The following is a 21,695-nucleotide window of genomic DNA, read 5'->3' on the forward strand; positions in this document are numbered from 1 at the left end:
CGTCCCCCTCCCTAGCCAATTAGTAATTGACTTTCTGTTTCCGTGGGTTTGTCTGTTCTGAACATTTCATATCATATATATATATATGGAATCTTATAATATGTGGTCCTTTGTGACTGGCTTCTTTCACTTAGCGTGGTGTTCTTAGGGTTCATCCGTGTTGTAGTAATTCGTTTCTTTTTACTGCCAGTAATATTCCATTGTATGGATATGCCACATTTTATGCATCCATTCGTTGGCTAAGGGACATTTGGGTCGTTTCCACCTTACTTGCTAGAATTATGCTGCTATGAATATTGCCGCACAACTGTGTGTGTGAACCCAGGTTCTCCTTTCTCTCGGGTATCTAGAGTGGAATTGTTAAATGATATGGAAGCTCTGCTCAACCTTTTGAGAAACTGCCAGGCTATTTTCCAAAGTGCCTGCATCATTTCACATTGCTGCCAGTAATACATGAGAGTTTCAGTTTCTCTACATCCTCACCAACATTGGTATTATGTTTTTTCTTGACATCCTTATAGCCAAGCTGATGGGTGTCAAGTGATAACTCCGTGTGGTTTTCATGTGTATTTCCCTAATGGCTAATGATGTTGAGCATCTTTCCATGTGCTTATTGGCCGTTTGTATATCTTTTTTGGAAAAATGTCTGTTCAGATCCTTTGTCCATGTTTTTTTCCTTTGCCTGTTTTTTAATTAAATAATTTGTCTTTCTTTCTGTTCTCTTAATTTGGCCTGGGCAGGATGCTGACATGCTTACTGGTGATGAGCAAGTATGGAAGGAAGTTCAAGAATCGCTGAAAAAAATTGAGGAACTGAAGGCACATTGGAGTATCCTTTTACCTGTGGATTGAGCTGTACCCTTGGGATTGCTTCTTTATTGGTTGGAGCTTGGTGTTAATGAAACCCAAGTCCACGGTTTGACTTCTGTGTGAGCCAGTGAGCTTCATTCTGTGTCATGGTCACAGGCTGCATCCCAGTCCCTGCCAACAGTTTGGGTAATGGCTAGGGAAGGCCATGGCCGGATCAGTGTGAGTACCTCACCACCATTCAATAGTAATCAAAAGTCATGACCAGTAATTGGACAGTAAATAGTAGTCTGTATACAAGGTAACAAATTTCTAAATTCCCTTTGCCTATAACCTGCATCTCCGGGAAAGAATAACTCAGAATCCTTATAACTTAATGTCATTGACCCTCAGATCTAGAAGCTTCATATTAAATTAACCACAACTACAGTGGCAGTGGGAGTCACCACATAATAAATTTTCTTGGCATAAACGGTAAGGACCATGAGTGGGTCAAAGTTCAGAGAGTAGGAGAGAGCGCTTATGCTGGAGGCCATGTGGGGAGGCTACGCTGACGTTATGCTGAGTGAAAGGTGGCCCAAATCAGGGACAGGGTTTGGATGGGCAGAGGCTGAGGAGGGGGTCGCTTCCAGTAGGGGAGGTCACCTGAGCAAAAATGCAACAGAGGGAAACCACCCGGTAAGAAGAAATAGACCAAGATGAAAAAGATCGAAATGTCATTCAGATGCCGCGGGAAATTCTTACCTCGATCAGTAAGCAAATCTGCAGACGAGGTGTTCTTGAAAGCAATGTAAAGAATAGGAGAGGTGGATAGAGAGATATTCTTACCTTCAAAGGTGAAATAAGTAATTTCTGAAGTCTGTACCCAGTGGGTGGTTTTTTTGTTTGTTTGTTTGTTTGTTTGTTGTTGCAGGTTGGGTAAGGAATCTGTAATTGGTTACTAAAGGAAGGAGAAAGGAAGCTGTGATCAGCCCGAGGCTGCAGGGTTTACCAAGAGCAAGGGAGTCCCAGCTTTCTTTGGCAAAGTTTGTATGTAGATTCCAGAAGGAGATTCAGTTAGAAGTGGCCAAGAAATTGATGCTGGATGCTAGCCTGGCCGGACGTCTTCCTAAATGGTTGAACAGCCATATGAGAAAATGCTGCCACCCGGGTCCCTGTCACTCTGGAGTTCTCTGTCCGCCCCCCCCCCCCCCCGCCTCCAGTTCTCTTCCACCTTTGACTCTGTACCTTGAGTGAACACACGGAGCACAGAGTCATCACATTCCCAAAGGTTATAGTGGGGAGGATGGCAGAAGGGGGCTGATATGATCCCAGAAGGTTTGAATGATGCCTGAATCCAAAAAGATGAAATGCAACAAGAACGTATATAAAATCTTCTATCTGGGTCAAAAAGCTTAAGTCTGTAAATATACATAAAGCTTAACAATAGCAAAACGTGTGGAACAATTTTAGTGTTTTAGTAAACAGCAAAGTTTAATAAAGTTTACAAGGATGATATAACCCCTCAAAAAACTACTGTGATCTTGGGCTGTATTAGAGAGTAGAAAGTAAGAAAGGTGATGCTTTTAGTGTGATCATATCTGTAGTTTTCTGTTCACTTTAGGGTAGGACATGTTAAGGAAGGTGTGGGAAAATTGGAATCGGCTTTGAAGAATGGAGCCAGGATCCCAGTGGAATTTGAAACCCTGTCCATAGGAAGGATTGGCATTATTGGGAAAACAGTCAAATCTGGGAATGAGAGGGGGTCCTCCTTGGGCTCAGAGAACCGTTACAGTTAGAGAAGGAGGGTCATTCTCTGTTGTCCCATGCGGTAGAATTAAGGCCCTGATGACCCTGCTACAGTTGGGTCTCACTGCAAACTGACTCTGTGCCTGCCACCTTGCCAGTCACAACCCAGCCTTTGGTCCACCCTTAATCGTGGAATAGATCGGAGGGTCTGTTAAGAGGACACAACCCTGCACAACTCTCACACGTAAATGAATACCTGTTTTGGTAAATAGGTATTTGAGAGGCATCAAAGGCAGAGTAGTCAGCTCTGGGAGGTTAAAGAAGGTTCCAGAGAGGAGGTGACCACTGAGTTGTGTCTGGGAGGCACAGTGGGCATTCTCCAGGCCGATGCCGTGAAGAAGGGCACCCGCCAGAGCGGGGAGCCTGTGTAGACGGGCAGAATGTGAAATCACGTGCTGTTCCCAGATCACGCTTGTTCAGTATGGGGGGGGCGCCCCGGCAAGGCCTTACAGACCGTGCACGGAGATGATGCTTTCTAGGGGAGAGGGGCCCGTGGAGGACTTAAGCAGAATAATATGATACTAAGTGAGTGAAAGCTCGGTGGTTCCAAGGAGTTGACTAATTTCCCTTTATTCCCCTTTTCCTCCCCCCCATTCCTCTTACTGTCATTGAAAAGCGTGCAGGAAAAAGGGTATCCGAGGGACCGTTCTGTCCGCTTCAGGTAGGCTCTCCACCCTGCTCCGGTCTAGAGCTCAATTCCTCACTGGAACAGAACAGATCATACCCGACACCAAGCAAATGCCGGTGACTACATTTTTGAGCAAATACAATGTCAACATTAGCTGGGGGGAAAAGCCTCTTAGTTAAAATTATTCCATTTTTTTGCTCACTGGGGTGTTTTACAGGAAAGGCTGGCCTTGTTTGCCAGGAGACAGTTGCCAATGTTACGACGGGAAATTGGCACGCGCTCCCTTCCAGCCTGCTGGGGGATAAAGTGGATGTGTTCCTATCAGTGGCTGCAGAATATCACATCTGGTTTTTATTTCTAAGGCTTGTCACCTCAAACCTCTTTGAAATGAGTCGGAGCGTAGATAAACGAATAGGCAAATAGCAGTGGAGGTCAAGCAACACAATGTTCAAATAAGGTGCAAAGTCTTGCCACAGAAATGTCTAGCGTTGTGTAAGAGACAGTCATTCCTCCTGACAGTTCGTCATATATCTAATCCTGGAATGAAAAGCCACAGAGGTTAGCCCGGCAATCTGTTACAAAATCAGTGCACTGCCTAAGCTACCGCCTACCCCCAACCTCTGGGGATACACTCGGCACACTTTAAACATGTGTGTCAGATGGGTACGAAAGAAAGGCACCGACTCCCTTTTCTTCAGTGAACTGTACCTCTTCTGAGAGCAGAGTCGACCCCTCAGAGACAGGACTCATGCTGAAATTACGGAGTGTAGTGTGCAGAAGTCTGAAGTAAAGACCCTCAGCCGTGCGTTGCGGCACTTGTGATTCTAAGTAAGGAAGTCGTGCCTTTGGGGTGAGGTATTCTGCCTCTAGGCAAAGAGAAGCATATTTGCTGGAGGGTTAATGAAGACATTAGTTCCCACTCACACAGGCAGCTTGATTGGTTTATTACAAGTGTTTGCTGACGTTCTGGAAGGCCGCACCGCCTGGCCGGCATGGAGGCTAGGAGCGGTAGATGTTGCTGGAGGGTGGGATAAAGGGGCACTGAAGTGCACCGTTCAGGGCGGGCGTGCGGTGTGAGAGCCCAATGGAGGATGGAGGGGGCTTCGGTCAGGGGCACTGATCGCGAAGAGACTGGCTTGTGTGCTGGAGGTGAGGGGTGTGGGTAGGAGGGGGCTCGGTCTGCTGAGCCGTTTTCCCTACGCCTGGTCACGATCAGGGCTCCTGTCCCCTAGGTGCTCACCTGGGCGACATCCTCAGAGCCTCAGATCTGACAAATGACAGAAGTAGCTCACACTGAAATCCAGCTTTATCTGCAGTCAAAGGCTATGCCATTTCTGTCGCGTCTGAAATCTGCAAACCGAGTGCAGATTTCGCCCCAGTGGAATTCTGCGCATGAAAGCAGATGGATTGGAGCCACACGGGTTGAAGGCGGGGAGGGCCAGCCCCAGGCCGGCGTCCTCGTGGCCTCCCCTCATCTGACACCAGCAGTGGAGGCTGTGCAGGAAGGGAGCTGCCTTCCGCCGTGCTTCCAGAGTGATCCACCTGGGAGGGATTCAGAGCACGCTCCATACACCGTGCGCTCAGTCCTCCGACTCCCTCTGGAACAGCACGGGGAGTAATAGCCGTTGTCAAAAGTGCGATCACACCGAAGTCCCACGGGAGTGAGTTATGGGTTCACAGCGAGTCGGAAAGTCAGAGCGGCTCCTAAGTGGGTATCGGGTCTTCTCCCTGCCCTTTTTAAAGCATCATTCGCCCTGCCCACAGTTTACACGCAGGAGCCATGTTCTTAATATTCTCTTGTGCTTTGGGGGCTCAAAATATGAATTTTTTTTTTTGGTTAAGTATAGGCTTGGATCACTTCTGCTTTATAATCAAGAAACTTCAATATGAGGCCCAGTGGGGATGTACTTGTTCAACCTGCTTCCCCTCCTGTGGGCCAGTGAGTGGCTGTGGGCTTGGTTTCACGTATGCCCGAGGTTCAATCGACACAGAAGCAGAAATGAGCTCCTCCTCTTAGACACGGAATCTGCCTGAAGCTTCTTTAATTTCAGACCAGTTTTGTAATGGAAGCTGACGGCATGCATAATTTCAACTGGACCTAACTGGTAGTCCAGTTTAATAAACAGCCGTATTCACTCCGTGCCTGGATGTAAAGAGAACGCTTACAGGAGTCGGAAGAAAGAACGGTTCCTTGGGTGTCTTAATCCCCCAAAGTACAGGCTTGCGTGGAAGATGGCTTGTTGATGTAAAAACAGAATTTACTTGTCTGAGACGCCACTTACATGTTTTTGTTTCTCGAGTGTGTTTGCAGGCAGCTCATCTGTGCAAAATAACGGGCTCTTCCTTCCCTCCTGTGCCTGGGAGCTCTTCAGCCTGTTAGAGAATCGCACTGTACTTGTTTTCTGGCTGAAGACAATGAATCCTTAACTAAGGTTAATAACAGAGTGGGAGCAGGTTCTGGCCATGTGCCAGGCGATCATCAGCAGCAACTCGGAACGGCTTCCCGATATCAACATCTACCAGCTGAAGGTGCTCGACTGCGCCATGGACGCCTGCATCAACCTGGGTCTGCTGGAGGAGGCCTTGTTCTACGGAATTCGGACCATGGAGCCGTACAGGTGAGTGCCAGCGAGAGGGCCGGAGGAAAGGCTGCGTGTCTTCTGTGGGCGTGGGATCGACATCCCCAAGTCACTCGGCTGACTCTGCTTTCCCGAGTGTTGGCTTCCGTTCCCATCCGCTTCTCGGTCAGCGTGCAAAACCAGACCTTGTTTCGTCCACTCCTTTGTGCGTTGGCTCCTGTGCATACGCTCGTCGTTCGTACACTCGTTCCTGCGCGTGTCAGGCGCCGTGGGTGTGCAGAGACGAGCGAGACGCCGTGTGTGTGGAGCCGGTGGTTACAGTGCAGTGTCCTGCTTGCGGCGACGGGGTGGAGGCGGAATGCTGAGGGCGGCCGCGGGGGCCCGTGGCCCGTACCAGCCGGGGGAGGCCGAGGCGTTAGCTTTTGCTGATCCAGGTGAGGGTGGCCCGTCTGGGGCCCTCGGTCTGGCCGACGAGTGACCGTCTCTTCCACCTTGATGGCTCCCGGGGTGCCTTCGCTGGAGCCGTTTAGCCTCACGGCCCCCTTATGACCCAGGCTCAAACGTGTCATCGAGCCAGGCGAAGGAGCTGTTGCCGATTGATTGCTCCTTGACTGACTTCAGCTCCCTCCGACCAGTGGGTGTTCTGTCCCTGGGTGTTCTGGTAACTCAGAGGAGCTTTGGCAGAATTGACATCCAGTGCTGCTCTTTGGTGCCGGTGGGGCTGAGAACACAAGTGTGGAAGTTGGGATAGATCGGCCCAAGGGAGGGGGCACAGCCGTTCGTACCACCATCTGAGGTTGGATCAGATCACCCACTGCTGAGAAGGTGCCCTGAAGCCTGGGGAGCGTGGGGGAGGGGGGGAGGTCCCTGGAGAGCGGAGGCTCCATTCCGGGTAGCTCTGAAGACCATGGGGACACGACGTCAGCCCCGAGGGGCTAAGCAGAGGGAGAACCAGGTCTCCACCTAGGCCACGTGGGTCAACGGGCCGGGGAGGGGCTGTACGTGAAGAGAGGGGCAGAGTCCCGGGTACTGCCTGTCCCGCCTGGAGGAGAGCCTCGGGAGAGGACGTGACAAGGATCCACATGAGAACGGAAGCAAGCCCAGGGTCTAGGATATCAGTTCAGGTGGGAACTGAGACACAAGGAAGTGAGGCACGAGGCCGGGAAGCCGGGCCTGGGCCTGGAGCGCGGTGCCGGCAGAGAGGAGCCTGAAGACCCCACCGGCCGGGTGGGCGGCTGGGGTGTGCAGGCCGGCCGTGGCCCTGGGGTGCCCGAGGGTGTTTTCAGAGCTTCCGTAGGTGGCTTCTTCCACTGCTTGTGGTGGAACAGCTCTGGAATCCAGACTGTGAGTCAGCGCTAATCAAACTTAAGAGAGATCGCCTTGAGGGCTGAGACTGTCGACTTTCCCATGAGCGGGAAACGTCTGTTTGGTATGATGAATCTTGCGGGTTTGCAGAGCATGTGAAGTGAGCACAAAGAGATAAGGCTTCATTCTCTGAGCCTCAGTGTTGCAACGAGAGGCGGGTCCGCGACAGTCGGTGTCACCTCGCTCTGAACTCCGGGGCTCGTGTGAGGAAGCCAAACCACAGGCTGAGCGGATGGACTGAGGCCAGGAGACGCCGGCTGGGAAAATCCTTCCTGCGGTCCCTCCACTGCCCCTCCCCCCACTCCGGCTGCTGCGGGACGTGCACCCACTTCTCCTCCTGCCCTCCCTCCATCCTTACCCCCACCTGGCGGGCCGCTCAGCACAGACGCAGGAGGACCCCACTTCAAGGGCGCTATGAGTAACCGAGAACCAACAGAGAGAAGTCAGGCGGACGCTGTCATACTTGGCCCTTCTTCGCTTTAGCGCAGCAAGAGTGAAAATAAGGGACACAGGGTCAGGTGCGGTGCAAGCCCTTTAGCGATCTTAACTGTGAGGTGGGCATCTGGAAGTTGGTGACGCTTTTTGCCCCCTGCCTGTACACGAGGGAGCTTACGCTGTGGGCCGTCAAACACCTACCCGGTCTCCCCACAGGTGATCTAGGTAGACTTTGGGTTCACCTTTGGCCGAGGACGTGGGCAGTTAGCTCGGCATGAGTTACCGAGAGGTGACCGGATTGCCACCTGCTCTAACAGTTTTACAATGTTAATATACTGTTTGTAACAGCTAGATTGAGGTCAGGACACCAGGGGTGACTTTTCTCACTCCTGACCTTGGCTAAATTTTAACAACTACTGACCTCAGAGGAGAAGGTGTCCACATTCTGTTTTTGTCCAAATCACCACGTTGCCTTCAGCTCCCTTCTTGCCCGTCTGTCATTTATTTTTACTCAGTAGAAATAAGTTCCCTTTATGTTGCAACGCAGCATGAAAATCTTTATGTTTCATAAAGTAGGTTGGCGTTAATTCACATCCAACAGAATTTATCATCTTTAGCTCACACTGTTTCCTCTTGAGAGGTTCTGTGACTATAGAGGCATGGTCATCTGTCCTGTAGCACTATGAACATTAAGCAGAATGAAAGCAATTTAAAGGTATTTCATAAATTTTAATAAAAAATAATTAAATAAAATCTTAAAAATTTTTTTTAATGTTTATTTCTGAGACAGAGAGACAGAGCATGAGTGGGGGAGGGGCAGAGAGAGAGAGAGAGACACAGAATCTGAAGCAGGACACAGAATCTGAGCTGTCAGCACAGAGCCCAACGTGGGGCTTGAACTCATGAACCCGTGAGATCGTGACCCGAGCCGAAGTCAGTCGCTCAACGACTGAGCCACCCAGACGCCCCTAAATAAGATCTTAACCATAAGATGAATTGGGTTCCGAAAGTCAGTTTGCCGGTGGCAGTTCAGAGTTTGGGAAACATTTTCCTGTTGAAGAAGGTGTTCATGATTATGGTGCTATCACGAGACTAGCCCTTGAAAGTCTGCTCAGCCCCAGATATATCACCAGTGTTTACCATACAGTTTAAAAAGATAAAAAAGGAGAAAGTAATACAAAAACAAAACTGAGCATTACCTTAAACTTAAGATTTAAATCATGATGGCTATAAATTAGGCTTGATTTTCTTTAGGACCCGGAGAAAGAGCTAGAGATGCAGAGGCTTTGTAAGGCTTTGAGGGGGACTTCAGTGCATTCACACGTGTTCTGGTAACGTAACTTTTGTTGGGAGAATAGCATTACGTCCAGGAGAGGGTGCTTTCAAAGGAACACGAGATAAAGATCACCCTCATTTTTCAAAGTCAGGTCCCACTCCCTGGAGATAAGCAGGATGAGTTTCTTCCCTGAAATTTTCAGTACACATACATAAACCTGCGTCCACAGGACACTTACGTGGTTCTCTGAGGCCTCCGTTCTTTCTCTCAGTTTCCCAGTGATTCTCACACCCTCGGAGACCCTCATTTCCCCCCCCCCTCCCCTTGAAACTGCTCCGTCGGACTCTTGTACCTCTCCTCCTCTCCTTTCTTTCTGTCTTGCCTCTTCTTGTCTTTGTCGTGGAGGGACTCAGCCCCAGCCTTGATCTGTTACACGCGCCCGGCAAGGCGGTGGGTGGGGAAGGGGGGATGAGCCAGAGAAGCGAGGGAGGGGCCAAGCAGTCTTCTTAGTGGGCAGAGAAGAGAAAATCCCATGTTCTACTAGTGGTTGTTTTCACTTCACCACAGAGTGAGGACATGGTGCGGATCAGCTTCTGTATGTCTACCTCGTTCTTTTTAACAGATATATACAGAGTCCTCTCATGTACATTCCTGTACCATAATTTGTAGACTAGTCCCCATTGTTTCCATTTATGTTTACTATTTGAAGAAATGCTGCCATTAACGTCCACGTACTTGGATCTTTGTGTAAAGATATATAGGACAAATCCATATGGTAAATTCCTAAATGCTAACTTGCCGCATCAAAACGTGCATTCATTTAATTTTTTTCAAGTTTATTTATTTTGAGAGAGAGCGTGCACATGAGGGGCCCACAGAGAGGGAGAGAGAGTCCCAAGCAGGCTCTGCACCATCAGCGCAGAGCCCAGCTCAGGGCTTGAACTCATCAACCACAAGATCATGACCTGCCCTGAAATCAAGAGTCGGATGCTTACCTGACTGAGCCACCCAGGCGTCCCAAAATGTACGTTCATTTTAAACGGAGGTAACGGTCACCAAACTGTGTCCCCCATCCACCCAGATGTCACTTTCCTCCAAAGAACGGAGAATGGGTGACATGATTTTTATATATCTGCTCTAAATTCACTTCAAAATATATGAGTCTTCTCCTTTTCCTTGACCAAAGCCTGCTCTTAGAGGGTGAGATTTGCTGCCATTGACCTGACAAACGGTGTTTTGTGGTGGCGGGAAGGACATTTTGTGAGCGTCCTGGGAAAGCGCAGAACATGAACCACGAAGGGATCTGAACAAGCGGGCGCGGGATCCGAGGCGGGAGCGGCGTGAAATCCGCCTTGTGGAAGCCGAGGCTGAGAAGAGTGACTTCAGCCCCCACAGTTTCCTGTGCCCTGTTGTCAGAAGAAATGGCGGGAGCGCGGAAGCGAGGGGAGCTGGTGGTTTGGGGACGCGACGTGCTTATGGGTCAGGTGCCTGTGACCTCGAGACCGCCAGCGATTACACAGCAGCCCCACCATTTTCATTCTGCCAGCAATTTTTTAACTTTCCCTCGGAAGCTTTGGTCAGCTGATGAAACGCAAGGTTTCATCCCGGCGACGCCTGCCGCTGCTGTCCTCAAGTTGGCTTTTCTTCTCAAGGCCTGCGCTGGCTCTTTGGTGGGTTTTTGTCATCAGTCACTGTGACGTGGTGGTCCAGGAGCCAGCAGAGCGAGTGGGCACGGCTGGGGCTGGGAGAGCCGTGGGGGCTGTCACCCACCCGGCCCTGACCTGGGCCTGCCCTCGCAGCCCCTCATCCCTGCATCGCACAGGTGCCGTTAGCTTGCCCTCTGACAGTGCATGTGTCTGTGTCCCTGTCCGGAAGCTCCTTCCGGGAGGGCAGGGGCCTTGGCCGGGGTATCTGGCGTGGAACTTTCCTCAGCCGCACCCACAGAGTGGCACCTGGAGACCAAGCTGGGGCCCGGTCCCCACCCAGGAGGGGAGATGAGCGTCTGGACTTCCCCCAGTGTCCTGCTCACTCGCCTTCTTTGTCTCACAAGTGAGAATTGTCTCACCCGGCGAGTGAACAGATGTTTTATTCTCTGCCCGCTGACGGGGACAGTAATCCTTTGGCCACTGAGTCATTTTTTCCATACTATAATTTTTAATTAGAGTGTCTTTGGTGGCCAGAACCGTGTCCAAGATTTTGAGCTCTACGTGTGTGTGTGTAAAATACTGAGTTGCCTGATAACATCTAACCAGGACCTCCTTTTCTTTGCCGCCAATTTCTTAACATTGGTTTCTTAGCCTCGGCTGCCGTCTGGACACTGGGGTGGTGACCACCTGCGTGGCAGTGGGCAACCCGGTCTGTCAGGGCCCAAGAACTTCCAGTTTAAACTTTTTAATATCAGGCCTTTTAATTCAGTCCCCAAGGGTTCTCCTCCTCCAGAGTCTAGAAATACAATAAAGGAAACACAAAAGAGAAGGAGGAAGAAGAAAAGAAAAACAGGGCACAGCAGCAGTGACAGTCTCGTGACAGTTCTGGAAGAGGAATCAGGGACAGCCTGTGCCGGGCCCTGGCATGGGGCTCTGACCCCCCAGTGCCTCTGAACAAGAGGAGTGGGTGGCCGTGCCCCGTCCCCCGACTCTCCTGTAGGCCGCAGCCCTGACCCCAGGCCCCCGGCACTGGAAGGAACGTTCCAGGTTCTGACAGAGCCCCGGGTGATGGCAGACACGCTTGGGACATCTGGCAGTTTCTCAGACCAAGCCCTAATCCGACTTGGCTGTTTCCCACCTGACTTCAGGCTGACACAAAGTGATCGGCCTGACTGGGGCGGGGAAGGTGACCCACGCATCACCTCCAGCGTGCTGCACGTGGCACAACACGGATAAAACCTGTGCTGTCAGCTTCTGGCCACACAATTCCACACGGTGTCGCCTGGCCCCTGGAGCGCCACCGCCTGACCGTCTTTCTGAGGCCCTGCCTCTTACTTGTTTTCTTTTGGATCATATTTTTGAAATCCTCTGCTGAGCTTTTTCCCACCGACTCCCCCTGTGCCACGAGGATTCGATCCACATATTGTCCACATCCACTTGCTTGTCAGACGAGAAAATTCAGAAGCTGTTCATTCCTGCCCCTCCCCCGTGTGAGCACCCCTATGCCCCCGCCCTTCTGTGCATGTGCGTCCACATGGGATCTGTGCGTGTCTGTCCACATGGACGCCGTGAGTGGGAGCCTGTAGGAAGTCCACCTTCCCCGGCTCCGTGAGTAGAAGTCGGTCTTTTCATCATGCCTGGTAGTAGGAGCCGGAGTGGGATATTTTACCCACCCTCCACACTTGGTGAACAGTATCCTGCGTGGCCTTCTGGATACACAGGATCATTTGAATGGGGACATCTCAAGCTCCTGGCTCAGGCACATACTCGTTTCCTCAAGAGAAGGATTTCCCGAGACCTACTACGTGCACTGTGGTAGATATTGGCAAACCAAAGCAGGGTCCTGACTCCGGTGGAGCTTGTGGACAGTGCTCAGAAGCCAGCTGTGTGCCACACTTGGGTCTTTCCAGAAAGCCAGGCATTTGAGAACCTGAGAGGAATTCTTGAGCCAAATCAAGGCTGGCCTGATTGGACAGGCCTGAATGAGATTTTAGCAGTGCTGGAGTAGGAGTACCTTCAGTGGATCGAGTACCTGTACCTTGTGGAGTTTATTGGCCAATTTCAAGACTTCACTCACCGGCCTCCTGTGTTGAAGCCTCGCGTGGAAAGAGGCGTTGGTGGCTCTGGTTTCCCAAAGCCCTCGCTACCCCGTTCTGGGAGCTCGCATCCCGTGTAGCTCGGCCGTGCCCCACTCCAGCCGGCCCTGGCTGTATTAGTTTGCTCGGGCTTCCATAACGGAATACCACAGACTGAGTGGCTTAACAACAGAAATTTGTTTTCCGAAGTCCAAGTTCGGGGTTCCAGCAGGTTTGGCTCCTTCTGAGGCCTCTCTTCTTGGCTTGCACTAGGCCGTCTTCTCCCTGTCCGCCTGTGGTCTCTCCTCAGCACGCGTGCTGCCCTGGTGTCTCTATGTGCCCAAATTTCTTCTTCTTATAAGCAACCAGTCCTACTGGATTAGGGCCCACCCCAAGGGCCTTCTTTGACTTTAGCACCTCTTTAAAAGTCTTCTCTCCAAAAACACAATCTGAGGTACTGGGGGTTGGGGCTTTAACGTCTGAATTCTGGAGGGACAGAGTTCAGCTCCTAACACCGGCTGTATCTGCCTCAGCCACTGCCTCCTGATTCTCCATTCCGGGAGAATACCAGTTCCAAGGACCACTCCCCCACGCTTATCTCGCGTGGTGTATTTGGACCTACTGGAAGTCACCCGTCTGCCTTGGAAAAGGAACTTTCTGCTTCTTGGGCTTCCAGTTGAGCTCAGGAATTCTAAGGGCCAGCATGCGTGGGTCTCTGGGAGTAACTAGGGTAAACCTCGACTCTCAGCTCATGACCGACCCGGTGCTGGTACGAATAGTGGGTGCTAGTGGGTCACTAGAGGATCCTTCTCCCAGAGGCTGGCCTTCCAGGGGACACTCATGAGAGAAGGTAGTGATTGGACTTGGCATTTTTCATGCAACCATTTTGACACAGCCTTAAAACCAAATGCTTAAACTCTCAGCTACCTTTGTTATAAGATAATGTGAACAATAGAGGTTCTTCCCTGTGAGATAATTTGCCTGGGACACTTTCAGGTGCTTCAGCCCCATCAGAAACTGACCAGGTGGTTAGATATTAACAAAAATTGTACATAATAGTGCAGTGGCATTTCTGAGCACCCGGGGACCATGTGGGTGGTGGTGTTAAGAAAGCCTGTAGTTCAAGTTAGGTGGCTCTATACATTCTGGCCTGGGTGATCTGTGACAACATGACACTGCTTGCATTTTACGTTTTAAATCTTCCCTCATTTCCCGTCCTTACTTGGGGCAAGAATATCAATTCCTCTTTGCTCCAAAACCCGACAGCCATGAGTCAGCCTTATCCATTGCTACAATCTTCCCTGCCTTTTGAGCCCCCAGGGTAGGCCAGGACCCAAGAAGCATGTACCTTTTCCCTGTCATCATCAGAGAGTGAATATCAGAACTTCTGATAGGACCAATAATCCTGCCTTACTTTCACCTTCCATTGAACTTGAACCCAGGCCAGCAGCTGACCAGGGCCTCGTGCCTAGAAACATCCCCTTCTTCCCATGGCACATTTGTGGGTTGCAGTTACCCTTGCACATAAATGATGCCATCCTTGTAGTGGTAACATTTCTGAACGGAACTCCCTGTCCACACCATTTCTGTCCAGTTCATCTGACCAATAAAAGAAAAAAAAAAGTGTTCTGTCCCCAGGGGTTACCCAGCCACCCAATTGCCAGCTTTGGCTACCTGCTTGGATTTTTGTATTGAATTGCATTATTAAAGACACTTCCAGATTCATATTCACTTATCTGCTGGGAAGTACCTGGGCCAACAGAGGTCTGAGGTCTGGTAAGTAGTTCCCTGATCAGCCCCAGGTTCTAGAGAAATCACCCAAGTGGCCATGTGATCAGACTCAACTTCTAGTCTGTATGCATTGCAGACCCCTGCTGGCAGTTGGAGAACATACCCCCTGGGTCTCTTTAAAGTCATCCGTAGTCCTCAAACCTTTATTTTAAAGCAACGTGTAGCATACCCGTCTGACACCGCTTTTTCCCATCTGGCCTTCACCAAATCCTGCTCCATGTTACACTCCAAGCCCCTCCTTCAACACTCAAGCTCCCAGTCGGGACCGTGTCCTGTGAAGGTTCCAGGCTCTTCCGGACAGCACGACTCATTCTAGCATTTAGCCTACTGGGAAGGGTTCAAACCAGGAGAAGAGCCACTGGCATCTGCGTCCCACCTTTGGGTAACTCCCTACTTCGAGTTTTTCTCCAAGCAAACCTAAAGGGACCCAAGCCCTGTGTCCCCTTGGTGGCAGTGTCCAAGGAAAGCATAAGTTTCCACTCGTAGCTTTCACCCGGTCCACAGACGCTCATGCTCCATGGAAGTCTTCCCTTTCCTCACCTCTGACGCTTCCAGTGCTGATTCCAGGGTCTGTGTCCAAGTCCCTGCTGTTCTCCTGCCTGGGCCTTCCTCCTAGGACATCCTCATTCTGACTCACGTACTTTCTCTCTGCCCATCGCAGACCTTCCCTTGCTTCCTCTCCTATCTGGGACAAGAATACCAGTTCCTCTTTGCTCAAATATCCCACAGCCATGGACCAACCCCATCCATTCCCACACCTGTACCTACCGTGACTCCTGAGATCTAGGGCGAGGACAGGACACAGGAAATACTTTTCCTCTGTTGCCTGTGCCTGATTCCCAGTCAACAGCCTCCTTTTAGAGCAGGATGAAAGCCATATTCTAACCCCTGGGGCTAGCTCACCTGCACAGGAAAACATTTAGTCTTCTGTGGTCACCAGCGTATGTGAACAGCATGCACTCTGAGAAATGGTCTATGGTCGTCCTACTCATGAAAGCATTTCCAAAATAAAAACATTTCCCATGGGGTTCACTGTTGTTGTTTTTTTTAACTTTCACAAGCCATCACTGAGCACTTTGACTCTCCTAACAGAAGATCTTCAGTTCCTTATTACAACCAATTGTACCCTAAGCAGCAGGATATCCAATCCTAGAGAATCTTTTGGGATGCATTGAATTTCTCCTGTTGAATCAATCTCTTGCTTGGCTGCCCCTGCCGCTAACTAGCTGCTATCTCTTTTCCTTTTTCTCAGCTCTTAGAAGAGAAAGTGGGGGGGGGGACCCATCTTCCCCTGTAGAGAGCCAGCAGAAAATCAGGTAGGCCTGAGAATTGGGAAGGGATGGGTATAACTTTGAAAGGCTCAGAAAGAATTGATTGAAATCAATTTTAACTTCCGATAAAGTACATGTTTTGTGATCTAAAAAAATGTCAGCCCACACACATGCTATTTGTGTATTTTAAGGGAGTTCTATCCTGAGTTTTCAGAAATTCTCTAAGGATAAAATGAATGAGCTATCCATTAAACTATAGGTAAACGTGTTTCGTCAACCCTCCTGAGTCCAATCACTGATAGAGGATGGTGAGAGCATTTGTAAGGAACAGTAAGAGGTCCTTGAAGGAAATGAGAGATGGGGAGTAATGGCCCACAAATGATAGTTCCCAGTGTTTTAGATAGCCAGCTTATTTTGAGCACAAAAATCCTTTGGGCTAGATAGTACAAAGCTCTTGAGCTCATGACAGCATACTGGCTGGAAAAAATGTCTAATATTCTTACTGCTACATAGATTCAAAGGGGGTGGCCCTGGCCAGGTTCTAGGAAACGAATGCAGGGGAACAGTGAGCTTGGGCCCTTGAACAGACAGAGGGCGGGGCCTGGGGGCAGCGGCGGGGCGGGGGTCGGGTGTAGACAGCTCCCGCTCTACCACCAGGGAACAGATGGTGGAAATCTCTCTTTCCAAACAAAGAACACCGATCACACTATCCACTGCCCTTCAGAGTTAAAGAGGAACAAATCTGCTTTCGCTTGTAATGGGAAATAGCACCGCAGTATCCTCCCAAAGTGAGATAGATTGGGCACCACAGTCGTGAGCGTATCTGCAGCATCTTTCCAGAGGAGTCGGTGAGAGGACTTTACGAGCTCTCCTCTGCCTTCCAGCTTCCTCAAATTGGAAAGGAATCGCTGTTACTTATTCAGAGCCTGCTGCAGACCCGGCAGCTTGCCCGTGAGCCTTCACGGCCATGGCGCGGAGGGAGTTGGCCTAGTCCTACCTTCCACGCAAGGAGGCCGAGGCCTGTGTGACTTGCCTGCGAGGCTTCAAACTCTGGCTTTAGGTTCGTGTATCTTATTTTTGTCGCATTTACACAGAAGGCATTGGAACCAGCTTGAACCCAGGTCTGCTTGGTCGTAAGAGTCCAGACCATACAACACTCTAGAGGGCTGAGTGGTCCTTCCCACTCCGCCACCCGCCTTCTTCCTACACGCATCCGTCAAGATCCTTTTCTTGTCGCAAGTGACAGAAATCCGCCTCAGACTGCCGGACCGAGAAGGGAGTTTGCTGCCCGCACGGCTGTGTGCATGTCCTGCGTAGACAGATCTGGTGACAGAATTCAGGGGTACGGTCTGGGTCATCAGATTGTGCACTCTTTTCCTCACTCGCTCTCAGTTCTTCTCTCCTCTGTCTTGCCCCGTTCTTTCCCACACAGTCTTCTGCGCAGGTGTCAGGCAGCCCCAGCCTGCATCTTCTGGCCCTGTGGCAAAAGGAAAGGTCTGTTCCCACTAGCTTCAGATTTTAAATTTGGGGTGGCCTTTGGGAGCACGTTTGGGTCTCACGCCCACTCCTGCCTGAACCAGGAGAGGTGGGGTGCTGGCAGCCTTACCAGGAGCACATGTTTCCCAAGGGACAGAAGTTGTTCACAAGCTTGGCAGGCGTGGGGATAATAGACAAACAGATGTCCACTGTACTGTTTCGCTTCGAAACGGTCTAGTAAAAATGTCAGGAGAGGGGCGCCTGGGTGGCTCAGTAGGTTAAGCGTTCGACTTCAGCTCAGGTCACGATCTCGCGGTCCGTGAGTTCGAGCCCCGCGTCGGGCTCTGTCCTGATGGCTCAGAGCCTGGAGCCTGCTTCCGATTCTGTGTCTCCCTCTCTCTCTGCCCCTCCCCCGTTCATGCTCTGTCTCTCTCTCTCTCTCAAAAATAAATAAACGTTAAAAAAAAAATTTTTAAATGTCAGGAGACTCAAAGGTGGCAAAGAGCACCCAAAGGCTGATGACGCTGTGACACTGAGAGAGAAAAGCAGCAAGCCTCGCACGGTCCAAGCTCTACGTCGGAACAGAGATCTGTGAGAGCGGGTGGCTAGGATCCCCGAGGGAGCGCCAGGACCCTCTCGTGCCAGGACACAGGCTAGAAGCTTGGGACAAGTCTTTTGGCCACAGGAGGAGGAGATGGAGCGGGAGGCCGGTGAGGCCCACCTGAGGCAGAGGAGTGGTGGGGGGACCCGCCGTACCTGGCGGCCGTGTGCGCCATGTTCTGTGAGGGCTCCTCAGTCCCAGTGTGTGTCGCTCATTGCTGCCTGGAGGCACTGAGGCACGTGGCGGAGGTCGGCATTCATTTTGGAAATGCGACAGAAAGCGTGCACTTTGATCCCAGCAAGGTATTGGAGGTCTCCTGGTACGGTTTCTGTGGGTGGAAACGTGGGCTAGTGAGCTAGCGAGGGTTACTGATACCTTTCAGAGAGCTGTTTCTGAGCAGGAGTCATGAACAGATGGATAGACCTCTTTGGGGAAACATAACGGATGCCTCAAAGCTCTTTTCTTTTTTCTTTTTTGGTCCTAAGTCAACATTTTTATCAAAGACTTAATGGAATGAAAGGATAGAAGTTGTGCATATCCAATTTGTAAGGGTTGTGAACCTGAGAAGAATAACTAATGCTTTGGGGGGCTAATCCAAACTTCGAAACTTACCTCCTTAATTAGAAACATTTACTCGTTACCAAAAAGATGACCTTAAAATTTCTGATTAAAAATTTAGTAACAGGCTGGAGAATTCTTCTAGTATATTGTAGCGGATTGTTTCTGGTCACCACACTAGTATTAATTCCTCCACTCTCTTTTTCAAGAGGACCTCAGATGTCCTAGCTGTGTGGTTTGTATGTTACTGGCCACGGGGGCAGCCTACGATTAGCGTAAGCTGGACATTTCCTTGGTCACCTTGACCAAAGTCAGACCAGTTAGAGCCAATGATGGTCCATTCTTGGACTTTATTTGAGATACTAAGAAAGACTTCCCTTTCCTGTCGCTCGTAACTGAGGAAGCATGCAGCCACAGGACATGTAGGCTATTTGGTCTCTCGACCTCAAAGAGAGAGAAAGATCAAATCCAGGAAGCAGAGGTGAGGAATGGAGAGATTCTGGTCACTTTATTCGCACATTGCCTGAAACCAAGTTTACCCCTGTAACTGTGCAGCTACATGAACACTTAGGCTGATAGTTTTTTTTTCTTTTCTTTTCTTTTCTTTTCTTTTTTCTTTTCTTTTCTTTTCTTTTCTTTTCTTTTCTCTTTTCTTTTCTTTTCTTTTCTTTCTTTCATCATCCAGTTTCAGTTGGATTTCTTGGTTCATATGACAAAAAATCCTTACCAATACATCTGGGGGGTCAAGGGCAGCCAGTGCTGTGGCCAGGAAAGCTAATCAGCCTTAGGCTGCATTGTTGCATGGATAGTGTCAACTTCTGGGAATTGGATGCATGCATCCATCACAGTGTGTCTAGAGTTTCTGACAGAGAGTGACCAGGGTGAGAATTCTGTAGCCACATTATATTAGAAATGGAGATGTTTCATCACAAGGTGAAAAGACTTTGTGAAGGACAAGTAGACATCCTATCAACTTTCAGATATTTGAAGGGCTGTCGAGCAGGAAGGAAGTAGATCCCCCATGATAGAGGAGGAGGGGCCAGGTCGTGGGACCTGGAATCAGAGGGAGACCCATTTCAGGCGGGATATTGACATGAACAGCTTATAACAGTTCCGGTGCCCATAAATGGATTGTTGAGTTTTGAAGAGTAGTAATTCCCCACTTTTGAAAGTGTTCATACAATCTGTTGGATTTTTTAGAAGTAGTTCCTGTACGGGGTGGGAGGGTTGTCCACATGAACTTCATCGCCCCTTCTGGCTGAGATTCTGAGTTCCAGAACCCTCCAAAACCTCTTCAGTTTCAGTTACAAATGGAGTATAGAAACAAACCGGCTCAGTTCTGCCTCTCTGTTGCTTGAATTACCATTAAGTTCTGGTTCTGCGTGCCCTTTCCTTCCTCTGCCTGCCTCTAAGAGAACATCGTGAGGGACAATGAGAGCTTCGATAGCTCATCATTTTTTTCTGTGACTTAGGAGGTGGTGGAATAGGATAAGTGAGACGTAGATATCTCACAAAGTGGTATCACATAGCTATGCACATATACATCTACCTGTATACACACACGTGGCTACATTCGTATGTATTTAAAAGTGTGTATTTCCAATCAGTTGCATGGTATTTTTTTAAATTGAGATAGTTGTTCATCTCTGGGGTGCCTGGGTGGCTCAGTCGGTTTAGCGTCGGACTCTTGGTTTCGGCTCAGGTCATGATCTCATGGTTTGTGAGTTCGAGCCCCGCGTTGGGCTCTATGCTGGTGGTGCAGAACCTGCTTGGGATTCTCTCTCCATCCCCCCCTCTTTCTGTCCCTCCCCCACTCGCTCTCTGTTTCTAAAGTAGTAAATAAACTTTAAAAAAAAGAAATAGTTGCTAATCTCTAAGAGTAGGAGATGTTTACATTTTTTAGAAAGACCAGGCTTCTAGCTTTGCTTGGGAAATCGAAGTCTGGTGACAATGGACTCCTATCCCCAAACAGCAGCAGCAGCAGCAGCAGGGTGTTAGGTCCCTGCTACTCCCTACCAGGCAAGCTTCAAGTGTCCGCCTCCTCTCTGTCCTGGTGGGGTTGCAAGTCTGTGTCCCTGCCCTAAATGTTGCTTTGTTCCCTACTGGGCACTCTGCTGGCAGCTACCACATTGGCCTGTGTGAGCAGGAGAGTATTAAAACGTGAGGACGGTCTGCTTCTCAGACCCAAAGGCCATAGAGGGAGAAGAAGAAAGCAAATACTGCATTCTCACTCATGAGTTTGCTGTGAAAGTATAACGTTTTAATTTTTAAAATTAATACAAAATGCAGGGATGGCTGTCGGTTAAGTGTCCGACTCTTGACTTCGGCTCAGGTCATGATCTCACAAGTTGGAGCCCCGCATCGGGCTCTGTGTTGATGGTGCAGAGCCTGTTTGGGATTCTCTCCCATCTCTGCCTCTCTCTCTCTCTTGCTCTCTCTTGCTCTCTCTTGCTCTCTCTTGCTCTCTCTTGCTCTCTCTTGCTCTCTCATTCTCTTTCTCAAAACAGATAAATAAACTTAAAAAAATTAATGCAAAATATGGATTATTCACTCTTACAGATGGCCGAATAGAACGTAGAGGCTGCAGGTTTGTAGAAGTAGAACATCTGGGTAAAAGCCAAGTTCCTTTTCTCATTAGCTCCCCCGTTAGCGGTTTCTCATTAATATGCTCGAAATCTGCTATTCTTTAGGGCCCCCAGCAAGCGTCTGACTCCATTCCTGTTAAGTAGTGTTTTCCAAAGTATGTTCCCTGGGGATAACTGTTCTATTGATATGATATGAAAAAAGGATCCTGGTCAAATGAGTTCAGGCAAAGCTAGGTTAGATACAATAGCTTCAGGTCAGTTTGCTGAAAATCAGTCACCAGTAGCCAATTCACTAAAAGTCAGTTCACCAAATACAAATTCCATGAAAGATCCATTTGTGAGATATGCCAAATTTACCATTGGTGACTTAGCAGCTTTTTCAGAAATGTTCAGTCTGGATTTATGGACACTGAAAGATGCTTTTCGGGGTAAACTAACCTTGAGATGCTTCCTGAGACATCACTAGAAAAAAAATCTGGAAGGTTGGCAAAACAAAACTCAGTAGTGTTTGAAAATTTCCTCTGTGAAATACATTTTTTTCTGTATTCAGGTTTGGCACTTTTTATGTGTCAGGATTGTTTCAGCTATATTTGGCTTCTTTTCTGTGCTTTTGAAATGTAATTTTCTTTCGGTTTTTAAGCGCTTATAATGTTCTCTCACCAATTCCTAAGTAACTTATTAGCGCTAATTTTGCATTTCTGTCTATTTAGAATTTAATTAGATTTAGATTGATTTAAAATTCTGATATTGGAGGGATGCTTTTGAATTTATGTTTAATTTAAATGTTAATTGCTAGAGATACTAAATTAAAGCCG

The 21,695-nt window shown here is 49.3% G+C and overlaps 1 protein-coding gene across 3 annotated transcripts in view; it reads left to right on the forward strand.

The window, feature by feature from the left end:
• Positions 1-21,695, forward strand: part of SMYD3 (SET and MYND domain containing 3) — a 686,941-nt gene that overhangs the window by 585,022 nt on the left and 80,224 nt on the right. For all 3 annotated transcript variants that reach the window (XM_045049147.1, XM_045049145.1, XM_011290829.4), the window contains 2 exons: positions 741-828; positions 5,666-5,840. In XM_045049147.1, coding sequence (XP_044905082.1) covers positions 741-828; positions 5,666-5,840 — 263 coding nt within the window. The remainder of the gene's footprint in view (positions 1-740; positions 829-5,665; positions 5,841-21,695) is intronic.

This window comes from Felis catus, chromosome F1 (assembly GCF_018350175.1).
Source record: "Felis catus isolate Fca126 chromosome F1, F.catus_Fca126_mat1.0, whole genome shotgun sequence".
Classification (NCBI taxonomy): domain Eukaryota; kingdom Metazoa; phylum Chordata; class Mammalia; order Carnivora; family Felidae; genus Felis; species Felis catus.